Genomic DNA, 21,264 nt, shown 5'->3' on the forward strand with positions numbered 1-21,264 from the left:
AAATGACACCAGTGATTTATATGTCCCTATCATTTTAGGTCGATTTTATGAGTTTATGAGTTTATGCCCTTGAACAAGGATAATGTTGAACAAGGATAATGTTGAACAAGGATAATGTTAAACAAGGATAATGTGTCAAAAAAGTATCTAACTAACAAAGTTAACCAATACTAACTTCTGGACATGTCACTTCTGTCCTGCCCGCTGTCACCTGTTTAACAGCTTCGTATTGGTCCACGCTTCTGTCTCAGCTGTTGAACAGCTTCCTATTAGCTCACGTTCCTATCCGTCACAGTGGCCCATGCTAAGAATAGCCAATGAACTCCACTGACCCCCTTCCGAACAATGCTGGCTGAAGTTCACTACTGTGGCTGTCCCCTCAACCAAACTGAATCAGGTTCCACACATTCCAACGACAGACTAATTCAATTTAAAGTAGAAGCTTCGAAAATAAAATACTTTCCCACTTATACTGAATAAAAGCATGGATTGGATACACTTGTGAAATTCCCAGTCCCTGCTTGTTTTGAGGGAGTGTGGGTCACGGTAACAATTATTAAACCCATTTTGAATTAATTATACTGTCTTTTATACTTCATATCTTTCTATGGTGTGTAACCTCTCGCTCTCTTTCTCTCCCTCTCCCTTCCTCCCTCTCTCCCTTCCTCCCTTTCTCTCTCTGTTTGGCATGCTCTCCTTGGACCTGCAGAGGATTGTAGTGGGGATGGTAAAGTTTGCTTTTTAATATATCCCTCCATTCCTTCCTGTCACCTGCTACTAACTCACTGGGGTTATGGGGGATTCAGGGGGTTGTGGGTTGTGTGTGTATCACTCATGAATCATATTAATCAAATGAATCATGAATCAAATTAAATGAATCTGTTTTTTATCTATCTGATTGTAGAGGTTTGTCATTGGTAATGCACTTATCATGCAATAGACCTGATTGGAGTTAGGGAAACAATGTAACAGTTAACGTTTCCAGAAAATGTGCTGAAAACTGTCTTAGCTGCAGTGCTTCCCTGTGATTCAAATCGATTTAGTTTGATTGAGCCTGTCTGGAGTGCCAAATTGACAGAGTTTGCACTTTTAGGACTATTCTGTTGGTCCCAAGGTGCCAGGCAAGCTCAAGCACAGTTTAAAGTATTTTAAATAAAACAAATGCTATTTGACCCCAGGTCTGGTCTGTCCCACGCTCTGGAACTGTATCCACAGAGAGTCTCAGAGTAAGATCAGTTCTGACCTTTTTATAATAATGAATAAGATTAGATGGGGGGGGGGGCTCCTACTCTGAGTGGCTTTCTGAATACATTCCCTGCTGTCTGCCTGCATCTTTAAGGGCCCAGCTCCCAGCCCTCTCCCAGCTCGGCCTCATAAAGAGAGCTGAGTTTGGCGAGCTCCGTGGCACCGCGGCATTCCTGTCTAAAATGGGCCGTCTGATGGCTAGCTACATACTACACAGAGCCTGCTGGTCGTTTTTCCCTAAGAGGTACAGCAGCCAAGACGGCACAACTAGCGTATTACCATTTTAGATCAAGTCAAGACTGGACATCAAGCGGCCGTTCACATACTGTAAACACCTAAAGCTGTTTATCTAGGGGACTGGGAACGGCTTCTCTCTCTCTTTTTCTCCCTCTCCCTCCTCTTTCTCCCTTACCAAGAAGCCCATCTGTACTGCTATGCTCTGATCAGACAGACCGACTGAGCAGACAGATATGGCTAAAACTGTGCGAGTTAATAACGGACATGTTTGTGTGTGTGTGTGTGTGAGAGAGAGAGAGTGAGAGAGAGAGAGAGAGAGTTTGAGAGAAAGAGAGAGAGTGAGAGAGAGAGAGAGAGAGAGAGAGAGAGAGAGAGAGAGAGAGAGAGAGAGAGAGAGAGAGAGAGAGAGAGAGAGAGAGACTCGCCCATGTGTCCAGCAGTGTAGGAGTTTGCAGAGGAGCACTTGCTGTCTGACTCGCATGTTTATTTTCAGCTGGCTCTAGTTACTTGTGTGGAAGGGTACGTATCTAGCTAGCTGCATCCTTGTGTATCCGGTGTGTGACTGGACTTGACCAGTAGACTGACCACGAGGCTGTTGTGTTTCTGCAGAGACGGATGACTATGCTGAGATTATAGACGAAGACGATACCTACACCATGCCCTCAAGTAAGTGCAGCTCTATGCTCCCTAGTAGTAATACACTATGTTGATCTTAATGTGTGCCCTGCTAATATGTTGGCCAGACTGTCTCGAGGGATACAGTCCAGATGTTTGTTTTTTTATCCATCTCTCTCTCTTGATCTCCTCTTTCTAGCTTTTTCTCTCTCTCATTCTTTCTCTTTTGTCTCTATCGCTCTCGTTCTTTCTCACTTTGTTTCTCTCGTTCTCTGTCTCTTTCTAGCTCTTTTTCTTTATCTCTCTTGTTCTTTCTCTCTTGGTCTCTCTTTTGATTTCTCTCTCTCTTTGTCTCTCCCTCATGTTCTTTCCTTCATCCTTCTCTTATCTAAATTCCTTTGACTGTGGCCCGGGTGCTGTATGGTGATCTGTTTTCTCAGGCTCTGTGTGTTTGTTAATGTGGCTAGTGGAGATGTTAGTTTCTACTTCCCAAATACCCCACACATGCTGCCTGTCTGTGTCCTTTATCGAAACGGTACTAGATTGTCTGGTACATTCAATGTTTGGTTGTCATGGTGACGGTGTAAGTCTATACAGTACTGTAACTGGATAGTCACGTATTCTTATTGATGATCTTTCATTTCCCAGCACTTCCATTCATTTATATTCCTGCTGTCATGACGCTGTCCAAATCGGACACGCATTCTGTTCCATTATGATTCACTGATAGTCCAAGACAATATCTATGGAATGCTTAGTAGTACATCATCAGTGAAATCCTTTTACTTGTCACAAATGTTCATTATATGGAATAGTCATGTCAGTGAGTAGTCATCAAGACTGAAAGAGGCAAGTGCCCTTTGAGTGTACTGGAGTGAAATTAGTTAGTCATAGAGTTCTAATCACTAGAATGGACAAAGCACCTTAGACCATGGTACACCCATAGCCGCCATCCTTGACTTTAATTTTAATTTTCGTTCTAGTTATTGTAATTATATGTCTCCAGTAACCCCAGGTCTTTCTTTGGTGGCCATGATGCCAGGTCTCGTGGGATCATATGAGTCTGGAACACAATAGCCCCTGCAGTGGTGTAGGCTGTGTCACAAATGGCACCCTATTCCCTACATAGTGCACTACTTTTGACCAGAGCCCTATGGGCCCTGGTCAAACGTAGTGCACTATATTGGGAATAGGGTGTCATTTGGGACAGAGAAATAGAGTGCAGCTAATTCACCAGGTTGTGGAGTGGTCTGGGCCAGCTGACTAACAAGACAGTCTGGTTGTGAAACAAAAAGTTATTCTGTAACAAGGAGCTCTGTATATGGAGACGGAGGAGTCCCATCGCATGCTAACACTCGAGACCAGAGCTCTCTCCATTCAAACAAGTGGTCCATCCAGCATCTGTAGATTTCTTCATACCACATGGGGATTTGAGTCCCACTGAGTCCCACCAGGCTAATACCCAATAAATAGCTCTGTGTCCCAAATGGCACCCTATTCCCAGTTTAGTGTGCTACTTCTGACCAGGGCCCATAGGAATTAGAATAGGGTGCCATCTGAGAGGCAGCCTAAGATAACACGTTTATCCATTTCTAGATGATCAAGTTCTAATGTGACACGTGTGGCTTTCTAGCACTTATTCTTGTTCTACAGGATAACCTGTTTTTCCCCATTGACACCCAGCTCTGTGCACTCACAAGTTGGTTCTTTTAAAACCACATAAACCACATAACATCTATTCCCCTCGGTCTTACTTTCTAACGTGTGTTTGTCGTGTTCTGTTGCAAATGGTTTCTAAAAGCCACCTCTCTTTATCCTAACCACCCAGCAGTGAGCTATGGAGTAGATGAAGGTAACGCTGCCTCTCTCTTTCTGTTTGTCTCTCTGTTTTCTGTCTGTAATTGTGCTTGTGTACTGTACTAGAACGGCTCATTCAACTCATCTACTGGAGGTATTTCATAAGTTTAGTAACCTACTGGTCATCTTAAAATCAAATAATTTCCCCCTAAAATGAAAGCGTGACAGACTTATCAGATTCAGCCATAGGCCTCCATCCCAAATGGATCGGAATTGTTACATTTCATCAGTTTAGATGGTTCTGGTCTTTTTCACTCCATTCAAACCCCTGAAAAATGTTGAATTTGAAGTGAACTATCACATTAATACTGTTTGCTGAAACCAAGTAAAATATCTTGCTAGCTGTGAGATGAAGCAATCTCATCCATTCAGTACCAGAGTTCAATGCGTCTTCAATAGTGATTGTTCAATTAGCTTATTTATTTATTTTTCATGTTGATGTGTTTCTTCCTTGGTTTTTCTTTAATTTCACCATTGCTTGAACGTTTTGATGTGAAATTCCATTTATAATTTAGTTTTGTTTGTTAGGTGTCTGTCTGAAGAGATTGTGCAATCATCTTAATTGGATAAGAGCGTCTGGTAAAGGACTCATATAGATACAGTCAATCAAACCAAAGTGGTAGCCTGTTGTAATTTGAAATCCACAGGGAGGAACCAAATATATCAAGTACTATGTCTGTTGACATCACCACAGCCTGATCATTTTCTGTTGTAATGTGCATGTCCTTGCCTGGTGGTGGGTGTGAATTGCCTTATACAGATAAATACAGTATTTCATACAGTATTACCATCTACTACAGTGAAAACACTGCCAAGGCATCTTGCTGTTATTATTAACAACCAAAAAAGGCCTCATCAACACACACATACAGATCAGCATAGTGGTGAGTCATTCACCCTGTAAAAGTCAGTATAACTAACAGGAATTATCTCTCCCTCCCCAGCCAGGGACAATGAGAGTCAGTGTAACTAACAGGAGTTATCTCTCCCTCCCCAGCCAGGGACAATGAGAGTCAGTGTAACTAACAGGAGTTATCTCTCCCTCCCAGCCAGGGACTATGAGAGTCAGTGTAACTAACAGGAGTTATCTCTCCCTCCCCAGCCAGGGACTATGAGAGTCAGTGTAACTAACAGGAGTTATCTCTCCCTCCCCAGCCAGGGACTATGAGATCCAGAGAGACAGGATAGAGCTGGGACGCTGCATCGGTGAGGGACAGTTTGGAGACGTCCACCAGGGAGTCTACAACAGCCCGGTAAATAGTACTGTAACAAAGAAATAACACTGCAACTGTCTGGCTAAATGCAGCCTTAGCAGCTCCCCTCTTACCCTCAGTCCTCACGTGTTCCTTTCAATTCCAGCCCTGTTACTGTCTAGCTAAACACATCTCGCCTCTTATTTATGGTCTGGAATGTCATGATATTATCCACTACCAGTAATGCACACAAACAAATCCAATATTTTCTCTAATTTCTCTTCCAGGAGAATCCCACTCTAAATGTGGCCATTAAAACATGCAAGAACTGCACGTCGGACAGCGTGCGCGAGAAGTTCCTTCAGGAAGCACGTGAGTATGTTGAGATGTAGTGCTGTGTCGCTGTCATGGGCCTGATGAAGACTGCAGCTGCTGCTGATTGCCATGTACACACACACACACATGCTGCCTGATTGTACTCTCAGGTTTCTTTGCTCGCTGGGTTTACACGGTTCACAGACTGTTGAGGGAGTGTGTTAGACCTATCCCAGGGAGCGTTTTCTCTTTCCACTTGATCTAACCTGTTCTGTGAAATCCTCACACCCTTTTGTGATGTATGTGTTCCTCAGTGACCATGCGTCAGTTCGACCACCCCCACATAGTGAAGCTGATTGGTGTGATCACAGAAAACCCAGTGTGGATCATCATGGAGCTGTGCACGATGGGAGAGGTGAGGTGACCAAGAGTATATTTGGATCAGTACTTACAGTAGTTGTTGTTGGACTTCTTGTCATTCTTGTAATAAATGAACACAGAACACATTTGGGAACAGGGCCAAAGTTTCTCTATCATTCCTGCTGTCATCCCTCTATCTCTGTCAAAAAAAGAGGATATCTTGTATCTTATCGATGTTTTAATCTCTTCCAGTTGAGGTCATTTTTACAAGTAAGGAAGTACAACCTGGACCTATCAACGTTGATCCTGTTCTCCCACCAGCTCAGCACAGCTTTGGCCTACCTGGAGAGCAAACGCTTTGTCCATAGGTAAGACCACCACCCACTTTAACAGCTATTTAGCTTTACAGAGGCAATATAATATTATGTTTTTCACACTTTCTAATATATTTTTTGGTGCTACGCTGTCAAAATCCCCATGTTTTCCAGGATTGCTACTCATGTTGTATGTGTGCATCTCCTCAGGGACATTGCTGCCAGGAACGTGCTAGTGTCTTCCACAGACTGTGTGATGCTGGGAGACTTTGGGCTCTCACGCTACATGGAAGACTCCTCCTACTACAAAGGTACAAACCACAGAGAGAGATAGAGGACGCTAGTGCCCAAAAGCCTGTTTTAGCATGGGCAGCGCCATAATGGGACAGATACAATGATGCCATGTCTATGGTACAAACATACGGGCTTCCAGGCTGATGTTTTACCACCATCTGCTGGTTGTGAAAGCTATTGCAGGCTATCAAAATGTTGAACTCCAGGGAAAAGTTTCCCCCCTTAGTATAAATCTAGGATTAGCTTCCCTTCCACCAATCCTAACTTTAACCATTAGTATGGGAAATACAAAACTGATCAGCACCTTGGGGAAACTTCACCCTACTAAAATGTTGACAGTCTATTGCTAACTGGGTTTTCAGCTTCCAAAGGGAAACTGCCAATCAAATGGATGGCTCCAGAGTCCATCAACTTCAGACGCTTCACCTCAGCCAGCGACGTGTGGATGTTTGGTGAGTTTAGCAGCTACAAATAATGATTATCTAGCGATCAATACACGTGTGTATGCATGCATGTGTGTGTATGTACGCGCGTCTGTGTGTGTGTGTACGCGCGTCTGTGTGTGTGTGTACGCGCGTCTGTGTGTGTGTACGCGCGTCTGTGTGTGTATGTACGCGCGTCTGTGTGTGTGTGTACGCGTGTCTGTGTGTGTGTGTGTACGCGCGTCTGTGTGTGTGTGTACGCGTGTCTGTGTGTGTGTGTACGCGCGTCTGTGTGTGTGTGTACGCGCGTCTGTGTGTGTGTGTACGTGTGTCTGTGTGTGTACGCTCGTCTGTGTGTGTACGCGCGTCTGTGTGTGTGTGTACGCACGTCTGTGTGTGTGTATGCGCGTCTGTGTGTGTGTGTATGCTCGTCTGTGTGTGTGTACGCTCGTCTGTGTGTGTGTACGCTCGTCTGTGTGTGTGTGTGTGTGTACGCGCGTCTGTGTGTGTGTGTACGCGCGTCTGTGTGTGTGTGTACGCGCGTCTGTGTGTGTGTGTACGCGCGTCTGTGTGTGTGTGTACGCGCGTCTGTGTGTGTGTGTACGCGCGTCTGTGTGTGTGTGTACGCGTGTCTGTGTGTGTGTGTACGCGTGTCTGTGTGTGTGTGTACGCGTGTCTGTGTGTGTACGCGCGTCTGTGTGTGTGTGTACGCGCGTCTGTGTGTGTGTGTATGCGCGTCTGTGTGTGTGTGTACGCTCGTCTGTGTGTGTGTACGCTCGTCTGTGTGTGTGTGTACGCGCGTCTGTGTGTGTGTGTGTACGCGCGTCTGTGTGTGTGCTTGCATGCGTGTTTGTGTCTGTCTGTGGTGTTATATCTAGAGCACCTCCCCTCCAGGTGTGTGTATGTGGGAGATCCTCATGTACGGTATCAAGCCCTTCCAGGGGGTAAAGAACAATGATGTCATCGGGCGGATAGAGAACGGAGAGCGTCTGGCCATGCCCCACAACTGTCCCCCCACCCTGTACAGCCTGATGACCAAGTGCTGGGCCTACGACCCCAGCAAGAGACCCCGCTTCACAGAGCTCAAAACCCAGCTCAGGTCAGTACCCCTGAGGGGAGAAGTTCAGGTCATGCCAGTGTTCTTTTACACACGTTTTCCCTCCTTTATAACTCTGGAACAATGATATTCAACATTGCTACTCAAGAGGTCACTGTTTCATGTATTAAAGTATATGACACTTCAGTAAAGTTTGGAAACAGTGTGGTCTCCGCTACTTAAGTTGTAGCCACATTTACATTTAAGTCATTTAGCAGACGCTCTTATCCAGAGCGACTTACAAATTGGTGCATTCACCTTATGACATCCAGTGGAACAGCCACTTTACAATAGTGCATCTAAATCTTTTAAGGGGGGGGGGGGTGAGAAGGATTACTTTATCCTATCCTAGGTATTCCTTAAAGCCACATAAGAGGCAACAGGTTGATGCCATATATTCCCAATAGAGACTAGCAATTATCAGCACTCAATGCACTTCAATGGTCTATCATGTCAATCAAATCCATGGCAGCTGGATAAAGTGGGATGTATGTAGTATTTATTTTAGTTTAACTGAAGCAAGGCCACAGACGAGGGTGTGTGTGGGTAAATGACTGTGGGTAGTCCTCGGCTGCGTCCCGGATGGCACCCTATTCCCTATATAGCACACTACTTTAAACCATTTGCCTTAGTATATAAAAATGTGTCGTCGATAAAGCCCTATGGATATGAGCCACTCTCCTGTTAACTTTAGACTCACTGAACTGTGACTCGTGTCCCTACTAGATAATAGTTCCCATTGGACCCACAGTCCCCATAGCCCTATGTTGAGCAGTGGGTATGTTTTGGGAGAGTACTGTGTATAGTAGGTATGTGGTTGGTTGTCTGTAGAGATAGGAGATACCAAGTCAGTAGCACAACAGAATGCATTCAACCGAAATGTGTCTTCCACATTTAACCCAACCCCTCTGGATCAGAGAGGTGCAAGGGGCTGTCTTAATCCACAGCGCCCGGGGAGCAGTTGTTGGGGTTAAAGTGCCTTTTCTCAAAGGCAGAACGGCAGATTTTTCCACCTTGCTGGCTCGGGGATTCGATACCAGAAGCCTTTCAGTTACTGGCCCAACGCTCTTAAACCTCTAGGCTACCTGTATCCAAAGTCTTTGCTGTGTTTGGGTGATAGTTACCCTGTCACTGGATTCATTTAACTGTACGAAGATATGTCTGACACGTGGGTGTGCTTGCTGGGTTCCTGTGTACGTGCGTCTGTGTGTGCCATCATGAGCGAGACTCTTCGTGTTCCATTTTGAGCTCTTGGGTACAGAGTGTGAACAGCCCATTATCTCTCGTCTAACCCATAGTAACACAACCTTAGATCCAGAATGCAACGGGAGAGAAAGGAAACACAGGGCAGCAGAGATTCCAGTGAGCAACCGTCAAGGCTCCTGGGATATCCACTTTGTCTGTTGCTGTCTTTGACCAATTAAGGTCCAAAGAGTAAAAGGTACACCAAGTTTTACTACCACTGTGAAGGCATTCGTAGTGTGTCTTAAGGCCAGCGCTTCCTTACAATCTCCTCTCCTCTAGCCAAACCCTGGGTCGCATTCATTATTTACCAAACGGAAGACAACTGAGTGAAACAGGGACAGACTACCTGAACTGGTCCAATAAGAAACACTGTTTTTGTTACGTTGCGAAACGTTTTGCTACGTTGTTCCCTAATGAATACGACCCTGATATTTAGTTCCGCAGCATCATTCTTCCCAGTCAATCCAATCCAGTGAAGGCTGGCTGATAAGCTGTCTGGCTGAGTGCCAACCACAACAGGCTGCCCAGGGCAGAGGGAGGAAGGAGGGGGAAGCTAAGGGAGGTGAATGGGGTGAGCTGGAGCTAGCTGTCTCTGATAAAGTGAGTTTAGTAAAACAGTGCAGGACTTACCAGGCTGCTGCTAGACTCTCACACACCTCCACTGCAGGCTGGGGATGTGACCAGGGAGCTGGTGGTTCATCTGTTCTGGTGTGATAAGATGGGCTCTGGGGATATAAACTCTGGGGGATGATATAAACTCTGGGGGATGAGCGTTTTCTTGTAAGGTAAATTGGATGTAGGGTCGAATGATGGATGATCGGATGATGTCATTAATAGATTGATGGATGGATTTGGGTTTGCCTAACAAACAAAATAAATCACATCTGCAATGCAGCTTATCTGTGATAGGAACATGATTGCGTTTCAGGCTACAGTAAATGAGATGATTTTGTTAAAATGTTCAGTATTTTTTATGAATTTATGTTAGGTGTGCTAAGCTGTTGTGTGTGTGTGTTCCCTGCAGTACTATCCTAGAGGAGGAGAAGGCCCAGCAGGAGGAGAGACTAAGGATGGAGATGAGACGTCAGGTCACTGTGTCCTGGGACTCAGGGGGCTCCGACGAGGCCCCCCCTAAAGTAAGAACACTCCACAACCCTACCCCCCCTAAAGTAAGAACCTTCCCTAACCCTAATCCCCCTTAAGTAAGAGACCTCCCTAACCCTAACCTCCCCTAAAGTAAGAACACTCCACAACCCTACCTCCCCTAAAGTAAGAACCTTCCCTAACCTCCCCTAAAGTAAGAACCCTCCCCTCCCCAACCCTAATCCCCCCTAAAGTAAGATTCTCCCTATCCCTAACCTCCCTAAAGTAAGACCTCCCCCAACCCTAACCCTCCCTAAAGTAAGAGACCTCCCTAACCCTGACTCCCACTAAAGTAAGAACCCTCCCTAACCCTACCCCCCCTAAAGTAAGAGACCTCTCTAACCCTAACCTCCCCTAAAGTAAGAACCCTCCCCAACCCTACCCCCCTAAAGTAAGAGACCTCTCTAACCCTTACCTCCCCTAAAGTAAGAGACCTCTCTAATCCTAACACCCCCTAAAGTAAGAAACCTCTCTAATCCTAACACCCCCTAAAGTAAGAGATCTCTCTAACCCTAACTCCCACTAAAGTAAGATCCCCCCCCCCCCCCCCCAAGTAAGAGATCTCTCTAACCCTAACTCCCACTAAAGTAAGATCCCTCCCTACCCCCCTAAAGTAAGAGACCTCTCTAACCCTAACCTCCCCTAAAGTAAGAGAAATCGCTAACCCTAACCCCCCTAAAGTAAGAGACCTCCTTAACCCCCCTAAAGTAAGAGACCTCTCTAACCCTTACCTCCCCTAAAGTAAGAGACCTCTCTTAGCCTACCCCCCTAAAGTAAGAGACCTCTCTAACCCTAACCCCTCTAAAGTAAGAAATCTCTCTAACCCTTACCCCCTAAAGTAAGAGACCTCTCTAACCCTTACCCCCTAAAGTAAGAGACCTCCCTAACCCTACCCCCCTAAAGTAAGAGATCTCTCTAACCCTAAACCCCCCAAATAAGAGACCTCTCTAACCCTACCCCCCTAAAGTAAGAGACCTCTCTAACCCTACCCCCCTAAAGTAAGAGATCTCTCTAACCCTAAACCCCCCAAAATAAGAGACCTCTCTAACCCTATCCCCCTAAAGTGAGACCTCTCTAACCCTACCCCCCCCCAAAGTAAGAGATCTCTCTAACCCTACCTCCCCTAAAGTAGAGACCTCTCTAACCCTATCTCTCCTAAAGTAAGAGACCTCTCTAACCTTACCTCCCCTAAAGTAAGAGACCTCTCTAACCCTAAACCCCCCAAAAAATAAGAGACCTCTCTAACCCTACCCCCTAAAGTAAGAGACCTCTCTAACCCTAAACCCCCCCCCCCAAATAAGAGACCTCTCTAACCCTACCCCCTAAAGTAAGAGACCTCTCTAACCCTACCCCCCTAAAGTAAGAGATCTCTCTAACCCTAAACCCCCCCAAAAAAATAAGAGACCTCTCTAACCCTACCCCCCTAAAGTGAGACCTCTCTAACCCCCCCCCCCCCAAAGTAAGAGACCTCTCTAACCTTACCTCCCCTAAAGTAAGAGGCCTCTCTAACCCTACCTCCCCTAAAGTAAGAGACCTCTCTAACCCTACCTCTCCTAAAGTAAGAGACCTCTCTAACCCTACCTCTCCTAAAGTAAGAGACCTCTCTAACCCTACCTCCCCTAAAGTAAGAGGCCTCTCTAACCCTACCTCCCCTAAAGTAAGAGACCTCTCTAACCCTACCTCCCCTAAAGTAAGAGACCTCTCTAACCCTACCTCTCCTAAAGTAAGAGACCTCTCTAACCCTACCTCCCCTAAAGTAAGAGACCTCTCTAACCCTACCTCTCCTAAAGTAAGAGACCTCTCTAACCCTACCTCCCCTAAAGTAAGAGGCCTCTCTAACCCTACCTCCCCTAAAGTAAGAGACCTGTCTAACCCTACCTCCCCTAAAGTAAGAGAACTCTCTAACCCTACCTCTCCTAAAGTAAGAGGCCTGTCTAACCCTACCTCTCCTAAAGTAAGAGGCCTGTCTAACCCTACCTCCCCTAAAGTAAGAGACCTCTCTAACCCTACCTCTCCTAAAGTAAGAGACCTCTCTAACCCTACCTCTCCTAAAGTAAGAGACCTCTCTAACCCTACCTCTCCTAAAGTAAGAGACCTCTCTAACCCTACCTCCCCTAAAGTAAGAGACCTCTCTAACCCTACCTCTCCTAAAGTAAGAGACCTCTCTAACCCTACCTCTCCTAAAGTAAGAGACCTCTCTAACCCTACCTCTCCTAAAGTAAGAGACCTCTCTAACCCTACCTCCCCTAAAGTAAGAGAACTCTCTAACCCTACCTCCCCTAAAGTAAGAGACCTCTCTAACCCTACCTCTCCTAAAGTAAGAGACCTCTCTAACCCTACCTCCCCTAAAGTAAGAGAACTCTCTAACCCTACCTCCCCTAAAGTAAGAGACCTCTCTAACCCTACCTCTCCTAAAGTAAGAGATCTCTCTAACCCTAAACCCCCCAAAATAAGAGACCTCTCTAACCCTATCCCCCTAAAGTGAGACCTCTCTAACCCTACCCCCCCCAAAGTAAGAGACCTCTCTAACCCTACCTCCCCTAAAGTAGAGACCTCTCTAACCCTATCTCTCCTAAAGTAAGAGACCTCTCTAACCTTACCTCCCCTAAAGTAAGAGACCTCTCTAACCCTAACCCCCCCCAAAAAATAAGAGACCTCTCTAACCCGACCCCCTAAAGTAAGAGACCTCTCTAACCCTAAACCCCCCCCAAATAAGAGACCTCTCTAACCCTACCCCCCTAAAGTAAGAGACCTCTCTAACCCTACCCCCTAAAGTAAGAGATCTCTCTAACCCTAAACCCCCCCTAAAAAAAATAAGAGACCTCTCTAACCCTACCCCCCTAAAGTGAGACCTCTCTAACCCCCCCCCAAGTAAGAGACCTCTCTAACCTTACCCCCTAAAGTAAGAGGCCTCTCTAACCCTACCTCCCCTAAAGTAAGAGACCTCTCTAACCCTACCTCTCCTAAAGTAAGAGACCTCTCTAACCCTACCTCTCCTAAAGTAAGAGACCTCTCTAACCCTACCTCCCCTAAAGTAAGAGACCTCTCTAACCCTACCTCCCCTAAAGTAAGAGGCCTCTCTAACCCTACCTCCCCTAAAGTAAGAGACCTCTCTAACCCTACCTCTCCTAAAGTAAGAGACCTCTCTAACCCTACCTCTCCTAAAGTAAGAGACCTCTCTAACCCTACCTCCCCTAAAGTAAGAGACCTCTCTAACCCTACCTCTCCTAAAGTAAGAGACCTCTCTAACCCTACCTCCCCTAAAGTAAGAGGCCTCTCTAACCCTACCTCCCCTAAAGTAAGAGACCTGTCTAACCCTACCTCCCCTAAAGTAAGAGGCCTGTCTAACCCTACCTATCCTAAAGTAAGAGGCCTGTCTAACCCTACCTCCCCTAAAGTAAGAGAACTCTCTAACCCTACCTCCCCTAAAGTAAGAGACCTCTCTAACCCTACCTCTCCTAAAGTAAGAGACCTCTCTAACCCTACCTCTCCTAAAGTAAGAGACCTCTCTAACCCTACCTCTCCTAAAGTAAGAGACCTCTCTAACCCTACCTCCCCTAAAGTAAGAGACCTCTAACCCTACCTCTCCTAAAGTAAGAGACCTCTCTAACCCTACCTCCTAAAGTAAGAGACCTCTCTAACCCTACCTCTCCTAAAGTAAGAGACCTCTCTAACCCTACCTCCCCTAAAGTAAGAGACCTCTCTAACCCTACCTCCCCTAAAGTAAGAGACCTCTCTAACCCTACCTCTCCTAAAGTAAGAGACCTCTCTAACCCTACCTCCCCTAAAGTAAGAGAACTCTCTAACCCTACCTCCCCTAAAGTAAGAGACCTCTCTAACCCTACCCCTGCCATTAGGGGTATAATTTGACATTTCTGAGATGTTTACCATAGATATCTTTAGGCACATATAGACTAACTTACTCTCATTTGAAGAACTAGTGCTCCATGTCTGATAGATGGGGATCACACACTGCAGGCGGTCTAAATGTCCAATGTGTTCTGTGTGATCTCTGTCCCCCTCCCTGTGCAGCCTAGCAGACCTGGTTACCCCAGCCCTCGGTCTAGTGAAGGATTCTACCCCAGCCCTCAGCACGCTGGGCAGCTCAACCATTACCAGGTACTGTATTGTACTACTGCTCTAGACTACTGTACTACTATACTATACTACTGTACTATACTAACACTTTTACAACAGTTACTGTGTATTACCCATAGAATTAGAATGGGGGCGCCTAGTTTCCAAGTCTGTTTTATTCATTGTATTTCTATGGTAATACCATTATCATTAGGTCTCTGAACCATCCCATTTGTATTGATAATCAGGTACTGGCAATACTGGTTTCGTAAATGTGGTTTGTTTCTTACTTGCCAGTGGATTGATGTGTAAAGACAGAGAAAGTGCTCAACTCTATGCTTTTGGGGGAAAGGGTGCTTGAATCCAAAAGTGAATTGATGGAGATGTGCCCGGCTTCCCCCTTTCTGAATGCAATAATATCTTCCCAAACTAAGTTATTTTGCAGCACTTCAGCTGCCCATAAAACATAGCTGACAGCAGGCATTTCCTGTAGCGCTTTTTCAAACTGCTGGCATTGTTGACTTAAGGCAGATTCCATCTGCTGAAAAATCAACTCTCTCAAATTCTGTTGTTATGGCTTCAAGGTCAACTCATTCTCTCCACTCTGTATTGCCTTAAAAGGTGTTTTGAGTACCAGTTTATATATTTATCTTTATGATCAAGTCAGTTATTATTAAGATGTTTATCAGCCAGTGCTAATGGTGACATGTCACATTCAGGCTCATTCTTTTAGTCCCAGAGGTCTTTATGTCTGGGGGTCAATATAATGATTTATTGTATTATACTGCCAGCGAAGTGTTTCCCTGTACCCTGAAAGGCTAACTGGGGCCCAATGCTATATGATGAACAGCCTTGCCTCACAGACAAGGCTTTGGTATCACACTCCTCTCTCCAAACAAAATGGGCTTTTCACCTGTTGTCTGTCCTACCATATCCAGGTTGGGTACCCTGGCCCCCACGGCATGCCCGCTATGCCCAGTGGCGGGTACCCTCCTCAGGCCGGTGTCCTGGACCCCCATGAGACCTGGAACCACCACCGGCCAGGGGATGTCCCCATGTGGTCCCCCAACATGGAGGTGAGAGAGAGAGCTCCACATAAATATACATGTAGACTCTTTTTACTATGTGCTTCTGCCAGTTGCATAATGTAATCTCTGAATTTCATTAGCAATTGTCTGAGCTTGGTACATCTGTAGCAATCACAGACGAGGCTAAATACTAATGCAATATCCTCTCTCTCTCTCTCTCTCTCTCTCTCTCTCTCTCTCTCTCTCTCTCTCTCTCTCTCTCTCTCTCTCTCTCTCTCTCTCTCTCTCTCTCTCTCTCTCTCTCTCTCTCTCTCTCTCTCCCTCCCTTCTCTCTCTCCCCCTCCCTCCCTCCCTCCCTCCTCTCTCTCAGGATGGAGGTGTGTTGGACTTGCGTGGTTTGGGCCAGGTGCTGCCCCCCCACCTGATGGAGGAGAGGCTGATGATGCAGCAGCAGCAGATGGAGGAGGACCAGCGCTGGTTGGAGCAGGAGGAGTGCTTCCTGGTAACAGACCATTATTCACCCACTACTCTCACACACACACCATCCTGAGAGAGAGAAGGGAGAGAGGGAGAGCAGGAGGAGTGCTTCCTGGTAACAGACCATTATTCACCCACTACTCTCACACACACACCATCCTGAGAGAGAGAAGGGAGAGAGGGAGAGCAGGAGGAGTGCTTCCTGGTAACAGACCATTATTCACCCACTACTCTCACACACACACCATCCTGAGAGAGAGAAGGAGAGAGGGAGAGCAGGAGTGAGGGAGGGGGAGGGAGAGACTGAGGGAGAGGAGGAGGGGGAGAGAGTGAAGGAAGGAGGGAGAGAGAGAGAGAGACAGACAATGGTTGGAGCTGGAAGGTAGCTTCCTGGTAACAGACCCATCTTCAACAAGTACCATCTTCTGTCTGTCACTATCATGTTAAGAAACCAGCGAATATACTGTCAACTGCACCTTTGTTTGTTTGGTAGAGTTTTTACATTAGAAACAGCACCTTTCATCCTCTAAACCTCACTAACTCCTAAATAGCAAGCATATGCTCTCTACATCATTCTGCCACCATTTTCCATCACTTGATCCTTGTGACCAGGATACATACTCTCTCTACCTAAGATATAATGTCAAAACTAAATGACTGTAAAGTCATTGTTCTAGTTATCAATTCATTAAACTGTTATCCAGTCAGTCTGCCCCAAAAACATCATATCTGTATTCAGTCTACCACTGACTTCCTCTTCTTGAACTGCACTGTTGATTAAGGGCTTGTAAGTAAGCATTTCACGCCAAAGTCTACACTTGTTGTATTCGGCGCATATATGACAAATAAAGTTTGATTTGATTTGACTGTTTAGTGGAGTAAACATCTGGATTTGATTACAATGTCACACTGGCTGGTGTTTTACCATTTCAACCTTTAGCCCCTCATCCCCCTTCTGAGTCAGTTAATTTATGTTTCTATGATCTGAGGAGATTCAGATCATTGTTATTTTCATTCAGTGAAATAAGGCAGGAAGACATACCTGTGACCACAGACTCACCTCCTGAGGGAAATGCATGGATCAGCCAGCAGCATTCTAGAATACTCTCTCTCCCTCTCCCCTCTCTCTGTCTCTCTCTCTCTCTCTCCCTCTCTACCCCTCTCTCTCTACCTCTCTCTCTCTCTCTCTACCGCTCTCTCTCTCTCTCTCTCTCTCTCTCTCTCTCTCTCTCTCTCTTTCTGTCTCTGTCTCTGTCTCTCTCTCTCTCTCTCTGTGTGTGTGTAGAGCTAGACTGACTAGAGGAAATATGTGCTGGTTAAAGATGACAGCATTGCTGCCCTACCTGCTGCTTACTTCATATGTAATATATTTTTACTCTTCAATCATATGATCCATGTCTACATTGTTTGAGAAATACATTTTTAAAAAGCCAGTCGTAGAAAACACATGTTGATAAAGGATCAAATTTGTGGCCATTGGAAATGTTTGTGTTGTTGTCACATCTAACAAGAGAATTGCAGAGGACTTGAAATAGTTTTAAAGGGTAACGGTAATGGTATTTGAGCAGCCAGCCACAGTGATGAGAGACAGTCCCTACACACCCTTTGATGATCCCTCTCAGAAGGCTTTCCTGTGGAAAATCTGGCGGTCTGCATCTGTTTCTCCACAGCCCTGGCCAGCCAGATATTGTGGAAGATGGGTGGAAAGCTCAGACAGTGGTGGGTTCAGGCTGTTTCTCAGTCATAAAGATCATTTTGGCAGATCTGGCAAACGAACGGCACTGAGAGTCCTCCTTAGTATTTCCTTAGTGAAAGTTAAAAGGCTACACTGTCTATCTGTATGTATGAAGAGGGGGAAGAGAGGGAGGGAGGGAGGAGAGAGAGAGGGAGGAAGGGGTGAGAGAGCGAGAGAGACAGAGACGGAGGGAGAGAGAAAGGGAGGGAGGAGAGAGGGAGGGAGGGAGGAGAGAGGAAGGGAGAGAGTGAGGAAGGGAGGGAGGGAGGAGAGAGAGAGGGAGGGGAGGAAGGGAGGGAGAGGGAGGGAGAGAGACAGAGAGGGAGGGAGAGAGAGAGAGAGAGAGGAGAGGGAGGAGGAGGGAGGGAGGGAGGGAGGGAGAGAGACAGAGGGAGGGAGGGAGAGGAGGGAGGGAGGGAGGGAGGGGAGGGAGGGAGGGGGAGGGAGGGAGGGAGGGAGGGAGGGAGGGGGAGGAAGGAAGAGAGGGAGGGAGGGAGGGAGGGAGAGAGAGAGAGAGACAGGGGAGACAGAGACAGGAGGAAGGGGAGAGAGGGAGGGAGGAGAGAGACAGAGACGGAGGGAGAGAGAGAGGGAGGGAGGGGAGGGAGGGAGAGAGGAGAGGGAGGGAGGGAGGGAGGAGAGAGGGAGGGAGGAAGGGGAGAGAGAGCGAGAGAGACAGAGATGGAGGGAGGGAGGGAGGGAGGGGAGGGAGGGAGGAGAGAGAGAGAGAGAGAGAGAGAGGGAGGAAGGGGAGAGAGAGCGAGAGAGACAGAGACGGAGGAAGGGGAGAGAGGGAGGGAGGAGGAGAGAGAGAGAGAGAGCGAGAGAGACAGAGACGGAGGAAGGGAGAGAGAGGGAGGGAGGGAGGGAGGGGGGAGGGAGGAGAGAGGGAGGGAGGGAGGGAGGGAGGGAGGGAGGAGGAGGGAGGGAGGGAGGGAGAGAGAGAGGGAGGAGAGAGGGAGGGAGGGAGGGAGGGGAGGGAGGGAGACAGAGATGGAGGGAGGGAGGGAGAGGGAGGGAGGAGAGAGGGAGGGGAAGGAGGAGAGAGAGAGACAGGAGGAGGAAGGGGAGAGAGAGGAGGGAGAGACAGAGACGGAGGGAGAGAGAGGGGAGGAGGGAGGGAGGGAGGGAGAGAGGGAGGGAGGGAGGGAGGGAGAGAGGAGAGGGAGGGAGGGAGGGAGAGGGAGGGAGGAGGGAGGAGAGCGAGAGGACAGAGATGGAGGGAGAGGGAGAGAGACAGAGGGAGGAGGAGAGAGAGAGGGAGGGAGAGAGAGAGGGAGAGAGAGAGAGAGAGACAGAGACGGAGAGGGAGAGAGAGGGAGGGAGGGAGGGAGGAGAGAGAGAGGGAGGGAAGGGGAGAGAGAGAGCGAGAGAGACAGAGGGAGGGAGGGGGAGAGAGAGAGGAGACAGAGGGGGGAGAGAGAGAGGGAGGGAGGGAGGGAGAGAGACAGAGAGGAAGGGGAGAGGAGAGAGACAGAGAGGGAGGGAGGGAGAGAGGGAGGGGAGAGAGAGAGCGAGAGAGACAGAGACGGAGGGAGAGAGAGAGAGAGGGAGGGAGGGAGGAGAGGAGAGGACAGAGACGGAGGGAGAGAGAGAGAGAGGGAGGGAGGAGGGAGGGAGGGAGAGAGAGAGGAGGAAGGGGAGACAGAGCGAGAGAGACAGAGACGGAGGGAGAGAGGGAGGGAGGGGAGGGGAGGGAGGGAGGGAGGAGGGAGGGAGGGAGGGAGGAGGGAGAGAGCGAGAGAGACAGGGAGGGAGGGAGGAGAGAGGGAGGGAGGGAGGGATGGATGGAGGAGGGAGAGGGAGGAAGAGAGAGAGAGAGAGAGGGAGAGAGAGAGGAGTCAGTGTGAGCCACAGAGCAAGAAGAGTCTGCTGTGGGATCAGTCTCTGCATGAATCTGTCAAGCACGTTTAAGCCTTCCTCCCCCAGCAGCAACAACAGAAAACTCTGGTTGTTTCTTGTCTCACTGCCGATGGGACCACCGCTCTCCGCACAGCCACACTTCCACAGGCACCGCGCTCAGAGGATGCACCTTTTCAAGTACTGCTTTGGAAAACCGGTACAGATCATGGCTGGGAAGGGGTGGTGGTCATCTTGGTGGCTTTCTGTGTGGATATTTTTTACTACTGGTACTTGGCTACCTAGAAGGTTGTTTAGACAAGATGCTGCTGAAACGCTGAGGATTTCTTCTATGCAAATAGTTTTGTCACTGGACTACAGTGTTTGTGTTTCTGGGTATATCTGTGTGGTCTGTCAGGGTGGCAAACATCTTGTTTAGCTTGTAACTGGATGGATGATTGGTTGATTTGGTTTTGTTCATTGATAGCAGGCACCGATCTTTGAGGTAGTCAAAGAAGAATGAGTGTAAGCACAGCAAGATAACAGCAGATCAGTTTCTTACGGAACTGTGAGTTCTATTCTCTCATGGAACAAAACATGACAGAGAATTCAGAAGTAATTGCATCTTGTTATTTTGTAAGAAACAGAAACGCTAGTATTCTATTTCAAGACTACTGTAACGATGGTTTCACTGCTAAATCTATTTGTTTAAATCTTTGAGGTTGTGGTTCTAAAAGGTGGTCAGCTGTAGCTAGCTAGTTCTCTGACCCTCTTTTCTGTGTTCTCGTCAGAAGCCAGAATCCAGGAACTCGCGGGGCAGCATTGACCGGGAGGACTGCAGTCTCCAGGGGCCGGTGAGTTTCCCTTGGCCCACCTCTTGCTTGAGTTCATACCCCTAGAGGGATGGACCAGGACGCACCCTGTCACACACACTGTCGCACACACAAACACACAGGAAATATTGTTTTTCAATAAACGTCTACGCTATAAAGAGGGAGGGAGGGAGGAGAGAGTATTTATTACATTTCTCCATTTGAATTATAATAGGAAATAGATTTTATCTGAATTTTATAGCGTAGACCTTAGTAGTGCACTGTATGTCGTGGCTTGTGGGACACAGTGCTTTATCTGAACCATCCCAGTCCCCCTAGGCTGAAGTGTATTGGGACTAGGGAGGTTGGGAACGAAACTGTGGCTACAGCCAGGCGTTTCTCATGCCATCCACACTCTCGCTCTGCTGCTGGATAATCTTTAAAAACAGGCGTCAGCTGTAGAGCCCCCACAAACCAACCAGACCCATTTACACAGTAATTACAGAAGTCTACTGGGCTGACTGGGACTCTTCTCTAAGAAGAGGAAGCATTGGAATGCGAGGAGGAGAAGAAAACACCAGTCTTTTCAAATAGAGCGAGAGAAGAAGAGGGTTTCGGGGAGGAGCTGGAGAAATGTAGCTGGGTGAAACATGGCTGTACTTGGCTGTGTGCCTCGGAAGGTCTGAGATATGTAATGCTGCTACCCACAGAGTACCCACAATAACACACAGACTGGGCCATGGGAAGCCCTAATCGTGAGTGCTGTTGGAAAAGCAAGTTCAGCCAGCCAGAAAAGTGCCAATGTGCCTTTCTAATCACTTGTTTGTGTTTCTATTTCCCCTCAGACGGGAAACCAACACATATACCAACCAGTGGGACTGGGGAAACCAGGTAGGACGATCATCAGCACAATCTGTCACTCCACAGGCTGGAATGTCAACATGTGTACTAAAAGTGACA

General features: G+C 47.3%; 1 protein-coding gene across 26 annotated transcripts in view; it reads left to right on the forward strand.

Annotated features, from left to right (window-relative positions):
• The window catches only part of ptk2aa (protein tyrosine kinase 2aa), a 180,338-nt gene that overhangs the window by 149,927 nt on the left and 9,147 nt on the right, over positions 1-21,264 (forward strand). For 8 of the 26 annotated variants that reach the window (XM_046361717.1, XM_046361716.1, XM_046361705.1 and 5 more), the window contains 16 exons: positions 710-727; positions 2,092-2,148; positions 3,926-3,949; positions 5,110-5,207; positions 5,435-5,519; positions 5,777-5,877; positions 6,075-6,190; positions 6,347-6,447; positions 6,793-6,882; positions 7,747-7,951; positions 10,218-10,329; positions 14,369-14,455; positions 15,352-15,489; positions 15,812-15,943; positions 20,284-20,346; positions 21,150-21,195. In XM_046361717.1, coding sequence (XP_046217673.1) covers positions 710-727; positions 2,092-2,148; positions 3,926-3,949; positions 5,110-5,207; positions 5,435-5,519; positions 5,777-5,877; positions 6,075-6,190; positions 6,347-6,447; positions 6,793-6,882; positions 7,747-7,951; positions 10,218-10,329; positions 14,369-14,455; positions 15,352-15,489; positions 15,812-15,943; positions 20,284-20,346; positions 21,150-21,195 — 1,473 coding nt within the window. Of the gene's footprint in view, positions 1-709; positions 728-1,178; positions 1,227-1,339; positions 1,485-1,887; positions 2,002-2,091; positions 2,149-3,925; positions 3,950-5,109; positions 5,208-5,434; positions 5,520-5,776; positions 5,878-6,074; positions 6,191-6,346; positions 6,448-6,792; positions 6,883-7,746; positions 7,952-10,217; positions 10,330-14,368; positions 14,456-15,351; positions 15,490-15,811; positions 15,944-20,283; positions 20,347-21,149; positions 21,196-21,264 lie in introns of those variants that run through there. The other 18 variants (XM_046361699.1, XM_046361702.1, XM_046361707.1 and 15 more) reach the window with 11 other exon arrangements.

Source organism: Oncorhynchus gorbuscha, linkage group LG09 (assembly GCF_021184085.1).
Source record: "Oncorhynchus gorbuscha isolate QuinsamMale2020 ecotype Even-year linkage group LG09, OgorEven_v1.0, whole genome shotgun sequence".
Taxonomy (NCBI): Eukaryota; Metazoa; Chordata; class Actinopteri; order Salmoniformes; family Salmonidae; genus Oncorhynchus; species Oncorhynchus gorbuscha.